General features: G+C 52.3%; 1 protein-coding gene across 3 annotated transcripts; it reads left to right on the forward strand.

Annotated features, from left to right (window-relative positions):
* The first annotated feature begins 1,915 nt into the window (after window positions 1-1,915).
* PGAP3 (post-GPI attachment to proteins phospholipase 3) lies at window positions 1,916-14,126 on the forward strand. 3 transcript variants are annotated; one of them, XM_016202272.2, is made up of 8 exons: window positions 1,916-2,126; window positions 3,327-3,424; window positions 4,217-4,369; window positions 11,136-11,198; window positions 11,796-11,857; window positions 12,132-12,268; window positions 12,520-12,724; window positions 12,902-14,126. In XM_016202272.2, exons 1-8 carry the CDS (start codon window positions 1,946-1,948, stop codon window positions 12,951-12,953), a joined length of 951 nt encoding a protein of 316 aa, XP_016057758.1. In that variant the 5' UTR covers window positions 1,916-1,945; the 3' UTR covers window positions 12,954-14,126. The 3 variants fall into 3 exon arrangements, with proteins under 3 accessions (XP_016057758.1, XP_016057759.2, XP_087682268.1); XM_016202273.2 differs by lacking the exon at window positions 12,132-12,268; XM_087826142.1 differs by lacking the exon at window positions 12,132-12,268 and having other exon boundaries at window positions 12,618-12,724; window positions 12,902-13,022.
* Window positions 14,127-14,253: the final 127 nt, after the last annotated feature.

Here is a 14,253-nt window from a genome sequence, read left to right on the forward strand (position 1 = left end):
CCCACAGACGATGTCCCAGAGAGACAACACTGCATCTCTCACCAGGACAACGTGACAGAAGTCTCCACTGTCTCCCTCCACCTGACCCTTGGATTGTTTTCTCCATCAGGCATGTAGGCATGAGTTTTCAAGAACCTATAAAATATTTGAGACCTGAACTAATTTGTTAGTTCCAAAATATAAGAAAAATATAAAAATTAATATTTTATTAAATGTATACAAAATAAAACAATATGTCAACTATTAATAGCAACTCAACTATATATAGTTGTTTATAAGTTTTACTTAATTCGGGGTATTGACACCTTATATTAATGTGTTTGATATAATATAGAATGAGGTCTCCAAAATTGGAAACTTGAAAGTGTTTTGAAAAAGCCTCATAGCTCGCTTGGAGTTCTCTCAAAGGGAGAATCCTGCTTTGTGAGTATCTCATTCTCTTTAATCCTATATTTCCTCATGCAAACATTCATCTCAGAGTTACGCTAAGGACAAAAGAAATAATGTATTATAAAAGGACTGGTCTAACAGATGCAAAGTAGTATTAGCACCTGATTGTTTCTGATTAGCTCCTGGAGGGGCTGAGGGGTTGTTTTTGTTTAGTTCAGCTTCCCAATCAGTAACGACCAGTGCTCAACTCCAGGGGACACTATACAAATACAAAAATGAATGATGCCTCCTGGAGTTGTGCCTTGTCTTGAATGGTGCTAGACCTAAGGGCTCAGGAAATGTTTCCTTAATGTGTAAGTGAATGGAATCCAATTTTACTTCCTGCTCATTTCACCTAAGATAAAAAAGAAAAGTGGACTGGGGTGAAGAGAGTGGGGGAGGAGGAAAGACAGTCATTAATCTATACACACTAATTATGCATCTAACTGCGAGGCTGCCATGCTTCATTGAGGTGTGTGTGTGTATGTTGATGGTAGTAGTGCGGAAGGAGGGAGTGCTAAAGAAAGTATCCTATTCCTAAAGGTCCTCCTCTTAGTTTTCCTTGAAATATTACCCCTCTCCTATTTTCAGTGTGGTCCGAACTATGCTGGTGATCTGACAACCCTGGATTTGCACCCAGAGTCTTACCTTTAATTACACTGTTCATTCATTTAAAAAACAAACAAACAAGAAAACACGTTCTTAGCACCTACCAGGAGCCAAATTACGTGCTAGTGTTGGGAGTGGTAAACAAGACTGCCTGGGGAAAACGGACCAGTGCACGTTCTATCATCCTCCACGTGTTATCACCGTCAGAAGTGATGTTTAAATGGAGACTAGAAGAATAAAAAGGAGTGAGAGTTAGAGTGATATAGAGGAGACAAAGCCAGGAGGCTGGAGAGACGGGGCCCCTTGAGGTAGGTCTGGGGCAGGGGAGTGAGGAAGACCAGTGGGCAGGGGCCAAATCGTGCAGGGCTGGTGGTTATTCTATCCCGAGGTAATTGGGAACCAGTAAAGAAGGAAAGTGACATGGTCAAATTTGAATTTTTGGAAATGGAGTTTGGACTGGAGGGGGAAAAAGAAGAGGCAAGGAGACTCGGTAAGAGGCCACTGAGGCTGTCTCGCGACAGATGGTCTTTAACCAGCGTGGTGGTGCCCAGGAGGAGAGGAGTGGACAGTTCCAGGTATATTAGGAAGTGAAACCCAACAAGCCTGGTGACAGAAAAATAGCCCTACCTCAAATAGAGACCCTGGGGAAGAAACAAGACGGATGTTGATAAAAGACCACTTTATTTTGCGCCTTAACCCACCTGGCGTCCTCCTTCCCTTAACCCTGTCGCCTCCATATATGGAGATGACAGTAAAACAAGGGGCGGGACAGACGCCCACGAAAATCCGGGTACTTTTTATTTAAACAAAGTAGACGTCAGCAGGGAAATAGAAAACGAAGGTACTTCCGGTTACTCCGGATGTGAAGGCGCGTAAGCTTCTCCGCCGGCGGAGGCCAAGGTGAAGGATGGCCGGGAGGACCGCGCGGCTGGTGCTGCTCGCCGGGGCGGCCGCACTAGCCAGCGGCTCCCTGGGCGACCGCGAGCCGGTGTATCGCGACTGCGTACTCCGGTGTGAGGAGCGGAACTGCTCAGGGGCCGCACTGAAGCACTTCCGCTCCCACCAGCCAATCTACATGAGCCTAGCAGGTAAGCCCCGCCCGTAAGCCCCGCCCTTCGCCTTGGCCCCGCCTCTTTCGCGCCCAGATACCCCTCTGCAAGCTCTGAACCTTAGTTTCCTGCCCAGGATCTCTTATGAGTGTGAGTGGAAACCAGGAGTAATGAGAGGCCCATCAGCCAGTTTTATTTTCCCAGCAACTTTCATTTACTTTTTATCTATTCAGCCAAACGGGTATTTATTTAATACTGCTGGGTTCAGGCCCTGGAATGACACTGAAATCACAGTCCCCATGGGAACATGAACCTTCTTAAGAGCAAGGTAGAGGATGATTCCAGCCCTAAAAGGTCCTTAGATTAAACAACAGGAGCATATAGGGGAGGAGGGAATCGTTTATAGCTTTGAGGGTTTGGGGGCAGCAATCATCTTGGAACATTTTGAGAAGGAAAGGCGTCAGGATGGATACCTTAAACTTGGACCTGTGGCCATACAGGGCACCTTCTGTGACAGGTGTCGAAACAGTCAGTTTTAACAACCCTTTCAGGTAGATTCCGATTTTACAGATGGGGAACTCAGAGAAGTTAAGTGCCATGCCCAAAGTCACACAGCCAGTAAGTGGTATGTAGAGTTTCCAGTTCTGGCCTGTTTCACAAGTTTGTTCTCTCTGCTATCCCTTTCTAATCTCGAGAGAGGGAACAGAGAGTGGAGGCCTTGGGCAGATGTGGGCACATCCAGAGGCTTAGTTTTCTCAGGGAGCAGGGTACATGAAAAGGAGTATTGGGAAATAAAGTTGGGAAGACAATTTGGGGCCTTAAAAGTCAGACTGAAGAATTTGGGCTTTATTTTTATAGGAGGTGGGTAAGATGGCAAGGGTTCCTCCCTGGAGAGTGAGAACAAATCCTGTGTTCAGGAAAGGTAAACATAAACCCAGCTGTCCATAGATGAGTCCGTCAGATGCCAAGATCCTCGTCTTGGGTGAAAGGAGAAGAGAAGAAACATCTCTGTTTGTTCACTATACACCTCAGCCTCCTAGAACACACACATACCCCTTCCCTTATGTGTATGTCCCACCATCTTTTATCCATCCAAGTAGGAACCTAGAATTTTGAGATTTCTTCTGGTTCTTTTCAACTTGCAGGCCCTCTTGGCCTGCAGTCAAGTTTAGGCCCCATGCAATCTTTCTCTGTACCTCCCATACCAAGTAGTTCACTGGACCAATTTATCTGTTTCAGGCTGGACCTGTCAGGACGACTGTAAGTATGAGTGTATGTGGGTTACCGTTGGCCTCTACCTCCAGGAAGGTCACAAAGTGCCTCAGTTCCATGGCAAGGTGAGTTGGAGGGTCAGGGTAGGTAGATGGTGGTAGTGTGGTGGGGGAAATATACCCCCCACTTGGACCCCACAGTCTGAAGTGTGTGGTAATGAGAGTTTGTTTGGGGTGGGTTCCTGTTCTTCTCAAAATCTGTTGGTTTTTATATGGGAATCAGATGGGACTAGTATGTCCTGCCTCTAGATTTGGAGTAAGATCTAGGGTCTCCTCAGAGAGTGGTGTTGGGCTTCCTAGGGTTGTTGGATGCCCACCTTGCTACAAGGACAAATTCCCTGACCCATCCCAGCATGTGCTCTGTTGCTTCTTCAGTAGTCTGGATTAAAATAGTTAGAGCCCTCAGATTGCCTAGCAAGAAACAGTTTGCTGGTGGTGCCTTTGATCCAGTAATGATCTTGTTCCAGCCAGTTATTGGCAAGAATTCTCCCCAGTTTGTCACAGAGTAAGCTGAGGCTCAGAGGGCTGTGATCAGTGGTAGAGGAGAGATTAGGACCAGCATAGGCAGGTCTATGCTGTTTCTACCAGGCCATACTGAGCCATCTACACTTGCCCACCTGGTCTTCCCAGAGACCAGGCTTACAGTGCTGAGTACTGGCCAGAACAGAGGGATGACCTTCGGCCAGGGACTGAAGGGGAGCTCACTGATTTGAAGAGGGACTGAACCTGAGGTTTTGGCCAGGTCCAGAGCTGAGGACCCAGCTGAGGACCTATTGATGCAGCAAGTCAAGAAAGAGCAGGTTGGGCCAGCTGGGGGTTGCTTGCCCCTCAGTCCCCCTCCATGTGTTCCTTTTTCAGTGGCCCTTCTCCCGGTTCCTGTTCTTCCAAGAGCCAGCTTCTGCCGTGGCCTCTTTCCTCAATGGACTGGCCAGCCTGGTGATGCTCTGTCGCTACCGCACCCTTGTGCCATCCTCCTCTCCTATGTACCCCACCTGCATGACCTTCGCCTGGGTAGGTAACCTGGCAGGATTCCTGCTTTATACCCACATCTAGGAAAGAGGAACTCTGAGATCCCCACTCACTCTGCACAGCTTCCACCCACTGAGCTTCCCCTGTTTCCCAGGGCTAAAGTTGCAGTTGGAGGGCGGTCAGGCATGGGAAGACAAAGGGAAGGTGCTGGATCAGGCCTTACCTTCCTAGCAGAGTCCTAGGCCAGGCTGTTTGGTAAGGAGGGAGAGAGGAAAGAAACATTGTTCTTGCCTAGAGGAGGAAGCCGCTGAAAGCCCCAATAGGGTGATTTACAAACATAGAAGGGAAATGGGTGGTAGGGAGCATGCTGAAACCCCAAGGGCCCCTCTGGAGAACCTGAAGCAGTCTCAACCCTAACCCAGGCCTGGAAGCAGTGGCAGCCACAACACTCCATCTCGATAGAGCTCAGCCTGGTCTTAGACCATTCGGGGAGAAGCCGAAATATGTTCCATCTGAGTATCCAGAGAGGGGTCTGAGCTTCACAGTGTGACTGGTCAGAAGAGCCAGCATCCACGGCCAGAAATTGTGTGAGAAGCTTGGACTGTGGTACAGATCTGCACTGTGAGAACATGGGGGAGTGTGTGAGAGTTAAAGGATGCTGTGGAGGTCTTTAAATGAGACCTCCCTCTGTAAGCCTTAGGGAAACAGTCCCCACTCACTCACCTTCCTGACATCAAAGCAGCCATTCATTCATATATTGAGCACCTACTGTGTGCTAGGCACTTTGTTGGGTGCTGGAAATCCAAAAGTATATAAAAACAGATGGTTCTCTGCCCTCTGGTACCAGTCATACAATTGAATGTAAAAGTGCAGTGGAAGAGAGGTGCTGTAGTGGGGCGCGAGTGATGGGGGACTAGACCAGTATAGGGCAATCAGAGAAGGCTTCCCTGAGGAAGGGGCATACAAGGAAAGATCAGAATGGTGAGTGCATGTTAACTAGGTGAATTCGGGGAGAATAGGAGGAGTCACCTACTGAAAAGACTTAGAATGTGCTCAGGCAGGAGAGAGCTTTGGTTATATGAAGACCCAAACAGCCAGGAGGTCTGCCAGGAAATGGGGGGTGAGACTGGTGAGAAGGTGGGCAGTGGACAGGGCCAGCCCATGAAGAGCCTGGGGGTACATTAGGGCACTTTAGATCTTGCAAAGCGTCAGGAAGCAATAAGGGTCAGAGAGAAGGAATTTCATGAATAGATTGTTTGGAAAACTCATTTTGGCTACTGTATAGAGAACAGATTGGAGGGGGCAGGAGTGGATGCGGGGCACTAACTGGTAGTTTTTGTTTGTCTGTTTGTTTTGGTTGGTAGTTTTAGCATAGGGCACAGTAGCTAGAGAGGCTGCACGGGTCTTGGGAGGGGCTCCAGAGTCCACTCTTATTACCCGGGCTGTGCTGACAAACTTCAGCGGTGGGTTAGGTGAGGAGAGAGGAGCAAGGATGACGCCTGTGTTTCTGCTTGTGAGGCTGCTAGAAGCTGTGAGTGCAGATGAGATCAGCAGGGAGAGCTTAGGCGGCGAGAAGGGAAGGGGGCTGGGACGGGGCCCTAAGGGACCCCAACACGTAATGGCCGGAGAGAGGAGGGTAAGCCTGCCATGGAGACAGGACTGACCCATGGGGCAGGGGGAAAACCAGCATATAGTATGGTCGGGAGAATCCCAGGACAAGCACAGGAAGGACAGAGCAGGCCATTCTCTTGAATTCTGCTGGACAGTCAAGGAAGATGAGAACTGAGGATGGTAGGAAAACTGACAGTGTGGGGGTGCTGAGAAGCCTGGGAGATGGGGCCCAGGAGGAGGGCAGAGAATGATGCCATTAGGCCTCTGGGAAATTCTGATCCTCCCTAGTAATGTCCAGTCAACAAATATTAATAATTATTATTATGAATTATGGAACCAAAAAATCAGGTGATCAGACATGGTCCTAAGTACTTCACCTACATTTTCTCATTTAATCCTACGACCACTATAAGGAAAAACTTTGCCTAAAGTTACCAGCCAGCAAGTTAGCGAATAGTGGAGACAGGTTAACATCCAGGGCTGTCTGACTCTGGGGCCCAAGCATGAAGCCCCTCTTCTGGGCTGTCTCCATGGACCATGACAAATGTTGGTTGAGCATTTGTTGTGCGCAGAGACGGGTTAGCAAGGTGGGAGTTGAAGCCCCTGCCCTAGATGCTGAGCCCAGTGGGAGGGACAGGCCCAGCCAGGTTGGGAGGCAGAGTGCAGGCAGAGCTGGGGAGGGCTCGGGTAGAAAGCCTGGGAGTCATGTCATGGAGACCACGTGGAGAAGTCTGTCAGGGAAGCCCAGGGAGGAGGAGAGGCTTCAGCTGGGACTTGAAGGCTTGGTCAGGCCTCAGCATGTACACATAGGGGGAGTGGGCCTTAGAGCGTCCCAGCTTGTCTTCCTGCCATGTACCAGAAGCCAGTGGTCATTTCACGCCTCTTGTCTTCATCTTCCTGATTCTCGAATCTTTCATCTCACTATCGTCTGCCACTCAGCTTCCTTCTTGGCGGGGTGTCACACTTCCCAGGGGTATCCAAGGACCCTCAGGGACAGAGCAGGAGCTGTTAGGTTGGGAGAGGCAGACACCTGGGGCCTGTGTCTTAGGGCGCCCTACAGGATATGGTGTTCTGGGACATGGAATCCCCTCATGCCACCGCTAGGCCCTTGAGGGACAGACTGTTAGTGTCCACGCTCCCTTTGATGATCCAGTTTGGATTTTACACCCGATCTTTCGTCCTGTGAGTGTTTGCAGGAGGGAGGCATCCTCCCTGTATGGAGGGTGTGGCAGTGGACTTCGTCCTGGGCTCGGCCCTCTGGAGCAGTGGGGCTCCTGATTTCTGTTGGGGTGGGGTAGGAAGGCTCCTCACCTGCTCCAGGTTAGATCTTGGGGGAAGGGGGTTGTCTCAGTTTTGCTTTGGGAAATGAGGAGACCCTGCCCCCAGCAGGGCTAATGAAGCTTTGAGATTTAGGTCTGAGCACGGGCTGGGCAGCGGGCAGGCTTTAGGGGAGCCCCCCAAAGCTCTGTACACCACAGACCTTTGATTTCATGGAACTGGGAGCCCCTGCTCTCTGCCAAAGCTAGGAGGCCAAACCAGTTCCCTGCCCCTTCGTCCAGCAAGGAAAGGTCTTCAGGGGTAGAGGTGAGGGGTGCCAGAGTAGCCCAAACCATCTCTGCAGGATGATTTGTGGAGGTGGGGACGTACTGTGTTCTGCCTCTGCTGAGGAGACTTCAAGAAGAGATAATAGAGTGAGGCTGCAGCAGGATGATGGTTAGACTTCAGGAAGGACCTCCCAATAGTGAGACAAGAGCCAGTGAAACAGGCAATGGCAGGACATCAAAGAATCCTTTGGATGGTGTAAAAAGCCCACCTCCTCCCATCTCCATCCGCCTCTTTCCCATCTTTCTCAGGAGTGAACTGGCGCAGGCTTGCCCTGTGTGAGGCAGGGCGTGAGACACCGTGGCCTCTGGATGGTGGGGGTAGGCCAGAATGGCAGCAGGCGTCATATTTAACATTCTGCCTCCCCCACTTCTGAGACACTGAGCTATTTAAAGACCCACTTGTCCCCACTGCCACGGTGTCAGTGACAGCCCCGAGTACTGGGGCTTAGCACAGGGGTCGAATTCCTGACAGATTTGGCTCACTTGGCATCCAACCAGTTTCACGGCTATGATATTTTTGTCTCAATTTTCCTATTTTCCAACAGACTGAAACAACCTCCTGCTCTCCGTCCACCCATTCTTCCCTGTCCCCTTCACTTCTACCCTCACTGGCACCCTGCCCCTGGCCTCCCCCTCTCCTCAGTGTTTACCAGAAGCTCTTGGCGCCTGCTGGGCCAGCCCATCGGCCTCCTGGTCTGTCTGATTGGCCAGTTAGCCCATCTGCCTCCCATTCTACTCAAGCTTGGCAGAGGAGTCCAGGAGCAGCCCTACACTTGCATCTTGGGGGCTTTCCCTTCCTTCCCTGTCTGTCCACTTCGTTTGAATCTTGATTACAAATTTAGTGAAGGGCACTAGTATATCTTCCTTGCTTCTGGTGGGATAGTAGCCCAGGAGCCAGGAGGAGGGAGCTCTTCCTCTAGCTGAGGTGTCTGTGTTCTAGGATCAAGAGATCCATGGTCTGACCTAGTACATTGTGACCCTTAAGGAAGAGGAAGGTGGAGTCAGGTAAAGGGAAATGTTGTGAGGTCAGCTTGCTGGACATGATGAAGAAAACTGCCATTTATGCGGCACCTACTGTATATCAGGAGACAGTAACAGCAACCATTTATTGAATGGCTTCTCTGTGCCAGGCATTTCGCAGACATCATCTTCATGACCCTCTCAGGCAGTGAGTACTGTTTTTAACCCTGTTTTGTAGGTGAGGCAGCTGAGGCACAGAGAAGCTATTATTCACTCAAGATCACACAGTTATTTAGGAGCTAAGTCAGGACTTGAACCAAGGGTCCATTTCTTTATAAAGGCTCTGACATTCTGTCCCCAGCCTGGAGCTGTGGGATGGGCCTGGGCAGCTGTAGGGAGAGCACCCCTTTCCCACCTAGACTTCCTGGGCCTGTAGGGAGAGTGGGAGGCAGACTTGGCTGCTCAGGTCTTTGGAGAGGTGTGAGGGTCCCATGCTGGTCAACGAGGTGGGGAGAAATAACACCTGATGTTTTACCCTGCCCTGCACACTGGGCTGTACTCTGTACCTGCATTACTCCTTAATTCCTTATCAACACTATGGCTATTCACATTTTACAGATGAGGAAACTGAGACACAGAAAGGCTAAATAACCTGCCCAAAGACACACAGGGAATGCAGAGCTGGAATTTGAACCCTGGCAGTCTGGCCCCAGGGCCTACATTCTTAATGACACTATCTCCCAGGCCTGGGAGAAGGTCAGAAGAGGAGCCCCCAATAATGAGATACTACCCAGTAGAGAGGGGACTTTTCAGGGGTGCTGGGGCAGTTGAATAGGGGACCAAGCAGCTCCCACCCCTGAGCCCTACAGCTAAGCCCTGGCCCTGTGCTTCCCCCTCCATGCTTTCAGTGTTCCAACTGCCACTTAGCTCAGTCTTTTGTCACCCTCTTCCTGCCTGGTGACAAGGAGGCCTGGCTGGCTTCCAGTCCCTTCTGCCTTCCCCTCCGCCTCCCTCTCACACTGGCTTCAGGGCCATTCTCCCCAAGGAAGTCCCTGTTCCAGGCCTGCCTGGGAGACCTGGCCCACGTGATCACCTGGGTCTCCAGCCCTGAGCCTGCTCCTTTCCCCACGCTGACTCTGAGCATCACTCTGAGCAGTGTCCAAAAAGCCACCCTATTCTGCCCCATGTTCTAGCCTCCAGACCATGCCTCCATTACCATCTCTGGGAAAGGGACAGCACGAGGGATGGGACAGGATGGCTGTCCCCAAAGGAGGAAACAACTGGACCTAGAATAATCACCTGAGCTCGGGGCTGGAACAGGATGAAGGAGTACCCAGGCCAGCCTGATGTGTCCCAGGGGAAAGCTCGGGCCTTTGCTGAGGTCTTGAGGAGCATAAGCAGCAAGACTGAGCCCAGGACCTAGGCCATACAGGCTAGTACAGAAGTCTCCGGAGACTTCCTAGCTTTGCAAGGAGAGCCCTGCTGGCCCCCTCTCCACTGTCCTTCCCATTCTCTTAGAAGCCCCCTCAGTCCTTCATGAGGGAACTCATCCTACTGTCTGAGCTTCCTGCTGCAGTGCCTGGTGGAGAGTGGCTTCTTACCCAGCTCCCTCAGTCGCCTTGGTCCCCTGTCCCCTTCGTCCCCCGCCTGGTCTGTTTTCCTGGTGTACTGGACCCAATCCAAGTAAGCTGCTCCTGGCCTTTACCCATCTCTGGCAGGGTTGTCCCACCCTACTGCATTGCTCCCTTCCTCCAGGGCATCCAGGCTGGCTGTTTCTTCCTTTGACTACTGGTTGTCACTGGTTTCCCAGGCCTTCCTCCCAGTCCAAGTATGTATCTCCACCCCAGCCCACCCTTCTTTTAGTAATTTGGGCCTTTGCATGGATGCGGCAGTCCCTAAAAAAAGTGCCATCACCAACCCCACAAGATCTAGGACTCATTTGTAAGACAAGGTATACTGTCTCTTTGCAGTTAATTTCCAGGAAGAAGGCATCAACTACGCCCCTGGCCCTTGCCCACCACAGCCCCTCCAGCCCTGCTCCTCTCCCGGAGCTAAGAGCAGCAGCCACTGGTCCAGCGGGTCGGGCCGGCCCAGCCAGCAGGAAGCTGGGCACAGTTGGCAGAGACTCCTCCTCCTCCTCAGAGACTTGGCCCCAGTAGGATCTGCTTGATCTCCTCTCTTGCTTGCTTGCTCCAGACACACCCCAAGCTGGCTCGAGCCCCTCCACCCCACCCACTTCATTCCCGCCCCCAGAGGCTGAGGTCACTGGCTCCCCAGCCCAGGTGGGGCTGTCATCACCTGCCAGTTGGGGAAGGAGGCGAGGCCCCCCCAGGGGCTGTTGTCTTAGGAATGAGTAACCAGGGAATTTGACTTGGCCAGAACTTGTTCCCAGGCCAGGCCGGAAACCTGTGGAGGCTTCAAGCCCCCCACCCCCTTTGGGGGTTCAGAGTGGTGGGAAGCTGAGCCAGGTGGGAGTGGAGGGGCACAGATTTGTTTGGTGGGCTCCAGGAACAAGAGGAAGCACGTTTCTCTGCCCTGAAGAGCCCCTTCCCAAAAGGGAGACAGGTGTGATCCCTCTGGGGGGGTCTTTCCCACCTTGGGATGCCACACTTACCAGCCACCTTCCTCCTCAGGTCTCCCTCAATGCTTGGTTCTGGTCCACAGTCTTCCACACCAAGGAAACGGACCTCACAGAGGTGAGCACCCCTCCTGCTCCCAGAGGGGTAGAACAGAGCCGACTCTTAGGTTTCATGCTGACTCCATTTAGGGAGCGTATGCTCTGTGCTGGGCATTGTAAACCTGTTAGTGCACTTGAGCCTCACTTAACCCTCGTGGGGTAGGTGTCACTATTATTGGCTCTTCTTAACTGATGAGGCAGCTGAGCCTTGGAAAGGAGAATTCACTTGCCCAGGATCACCCAGCCAGTAAAGGGGTGCAGTCAGACTGGAGCCCACAGCTGTGGACCTCTGATTGCACTCTGAATTCTGGGCATGCTTTCATGTTCCAGAGTTTTGGCAGGCATCCTCCACCAGTACCTCTAAAGCTTCACTGCTTGAGCAGCGTTTAAAAATTGTGTTATATGAATACAAGGTTCAGTCTGTTAAATTTAGAAGTGAAACAGCAATAGGCAGAAGAAGTGGGAGACACCAACCCCACTCACCATAGGCTGTCTTCTGCCACCCCTCCTTTTCCCCATCCCTGGTGGGTCCTCTCTGGGCCCTGCCCTCCATGAAGCTGTGTCCACCTCCTACTCCCCTTCCACTGGCCCCTCATCCAGCTCTCCCTGTCCTCAGAAAATGGACTACTTCTGTGCCTCCACCGTCATCCTACACTCAATCTATCTGTGCTGTGTCAGGTGAGCCCACTTCGGCTGCTGCAAGGGCAAAATCAGGCCCTGGGGGCAGAAAAGGGCCACCCAGCCACCTGGAGTAGGACTTGGGGCCCTGGCTCTTTCCAAGGAGCTATAGGAGTTGGCCCCAGGGGGGTATTGGAGACCTGCCCAGCTGGCCTGTTGGTGGGGGAGAGGGGCAGTGGCTTCCATGTACTGATGTTGGGGTGAGGCAGTGCCTCAGGGAGTGCTGTTGGGGATGGACCACCTTCCATCTGAGCAGCTCTGGATGATGGGGCAGGACTGTGGGGCTACAGCGCCCAACTGTGGCCAGTGCCTTCCGGGCTCTCCTGCTGCTAATGCTGACGGCGCACATCTCATACCTGAGCCTTGTTCGCTTTGACTACGGCTACAACCTGGCGGCCAATGTGGCAATTGGTGAGGCAGGACTGGGGCCCCGGGGGGGCTGGACTTGGGGTGGAAGTGGCGGTGTTGGTGCTATTCCTAGAGAAGGAGGTTCTAGAAAGATCCTTGGGTGGAGGAAGGGAAAAGATATGGGTAGGAGAGGGGAGACTGGGAGGAAAGTCTGAGGTGTTCCTGGGGTCAAAGTGTGGGATAGGGGAGGCTTTGCGCGGGGGGGGGGGGGGGGGGGGGGTCCAGGAGTGAGCCTCTCCCCACCCCACCCCCAGGCCTGGTGAACTTGGTGTGGTGGCTGGCCTGGTGCTTGTGGAACCAGCAGCAGCTGCCTCACGTACGCAAGTGCATGGTGGTGGTCCTGCTGCTTCAGGGCCTGTCCCTGCTGGAACTGCTGGACTTCCCACCTCTCTTCTGGGTCCTGGATGCCCACGCCATTTGGCACATCAGCACCATCCCTGTCCACGTCCTCTTTTTCAGGTGAGTACTGCTCCCTGCCCAGAGCTCACCTTCCTTGTGCCCCTCCTCTCCGGCGCTGGAGGGGAGGCTGAGCTCTCTGCTGCTTCGCCCCCTGCCCGCTCGCCTGCACTCACCCCACCCCGCCCCCAGGAGGCGCTCCCGAGCCAGGCTTCAGTGGGCTGCTTCCTCTGTTCACAGCTTCCTGGAAGAGGACAGCCTGTACCTGTTGAAGGAATCAAAGCTGGACTGAAGGCCCTGGGAGCGAGTCTGCCCTATTGGGGATTCTGCCCCCTCCCGCTGGCTCCTCTTTTCCCCAGTCCTTGAGATGATTTATTTTTTGAACTTAGACCTGAAGGGTATAGGCCCAGAATCATGTAACTGGCCCACTACCTTGCTCACCCCCACGTGGCCCTGACAGGTCTTGGCATCTGTTTGGGCCTGGTCTCTGAGGATCTAGGGCTAGAGGATGGGTAGCCCCTCTGGTTTCTCAATTGAACTGGGGTAGAACTGTGTTCTTAGCTCCACCAAGAGAAAGGCTGCCTCTACTTCCCCATTAGTCACCTGCTCACACCCCCTCACTACCTGGATGGTTCCCAGAGACCTCTGTCTCGCTGGGAGACAAAGTACCAGGCCTTCCTGGATGTAGTGGGGTCCCCCTCCATCATCCCCTGTGCCCTCCTCCAGGGACCACTAGGTGGCACTAGACGCTTGCTGTTTGGCTGCCCACATTTCAAGGCCGGTCTCATTCCACCCCATGGGATCTTAAGAGACCAACCTGTTGGGACTGGGGAGCAGTCTCACTCTACTGACCCAACCAGACCCATAGGAGGCCTCACCACACTCCCCCTTTGAGACCAGGACCCCAAAGAACCCAGGACAGAAATCCCTCTGGCCCATGTTTTTTTAAATTGATTTTAGAGAGAGAGGAAGGGAGAGGGAGAGAGAGAAACATCTATGAGAGAGAAACATCAACATAGATCCACTGCCTCCTGCACGCCCCCCACTGGGGATCGAACCCCAAACCCAGGCATGTGCCCTGAATTGGGATCGGACCAATGCATGGGTCGAAGCTCAACCACTGAGCACACCGGCTGGGCTTTTCTAGTTGGGAGCCTACACACAAGTGTGTAAGGGAGTATAGACCAGACTGTGTGTAGGTGACATGGTGGTTGGCATAGCCCTGGGATGTATGGGATGCTGGGTGGGACAGTGTGTGTGAGCCCTGGCCTGGTGCAGTCTGGACAGTGGAGAGGAGGGTGTGAGTGGTTTTAAAGTGTGTGTGTATATGTGTTGTTAAGCCCTGGCCAGGCAGCTCAGTTAGTTAAAGCGTTGTCCTGATATGCCAACATTGTGGGTTTGATCCCTGGTCAGGACACACAAGAAGCAACCAATGAATGCATAAATAAATGGAACAACAAATTGATGTTTTTTTCTCTCTCTCTTCCTCTCTCTAAAATCAATAAAAAATTAAAAATAAATAAAGTGTGTGTGTTGGGGGCGGGTGGGTTAGTGTGGGTAGGGGAATATACATAGACTCTGAGATGAGTATG

This window comes from Miniopterus natalensis, chromosome 17 (genome assembly GCF_054644295.1).
Source record: "Miniopterus natalensis isolate mMinNat1 chromosome 17, mMinNat1.hap1, whole genome shotgun sequence".
NCBI classification, from domain to species: domain Eukaryota; kingdom Metazoa; phylum Chordata; class Mammalia; order Chiroptera; family Miniopteridae; genus Miniopterus; species Miniopterus natalensis.

Bases quoted from the DNA above. Each gene is read 5' to 3' on its own strand.
- PGAP3 (XM_016202272.2), top strand. From the start codon at position 1,946: ATGGCCGGGAGGACCGCGCGGCTGGTGCTGCTCGCCGGGGCGGCCGCA. The intron at 2,127-3,326 runs GTAAGCCCCGCC...TATCTGTTTCAG, and splicing joins AATCTACATGAGCCTAGCAG to GCTGGACCTGTCAGGACGAC. The intron at 12,269-12,519 runs GTGAGGCAGGAC...CCCCACCCCCAG, and splicing joins GGCGGCCAATGTGGCAATTG to GCCTGGTGAACTTGGTGTGG.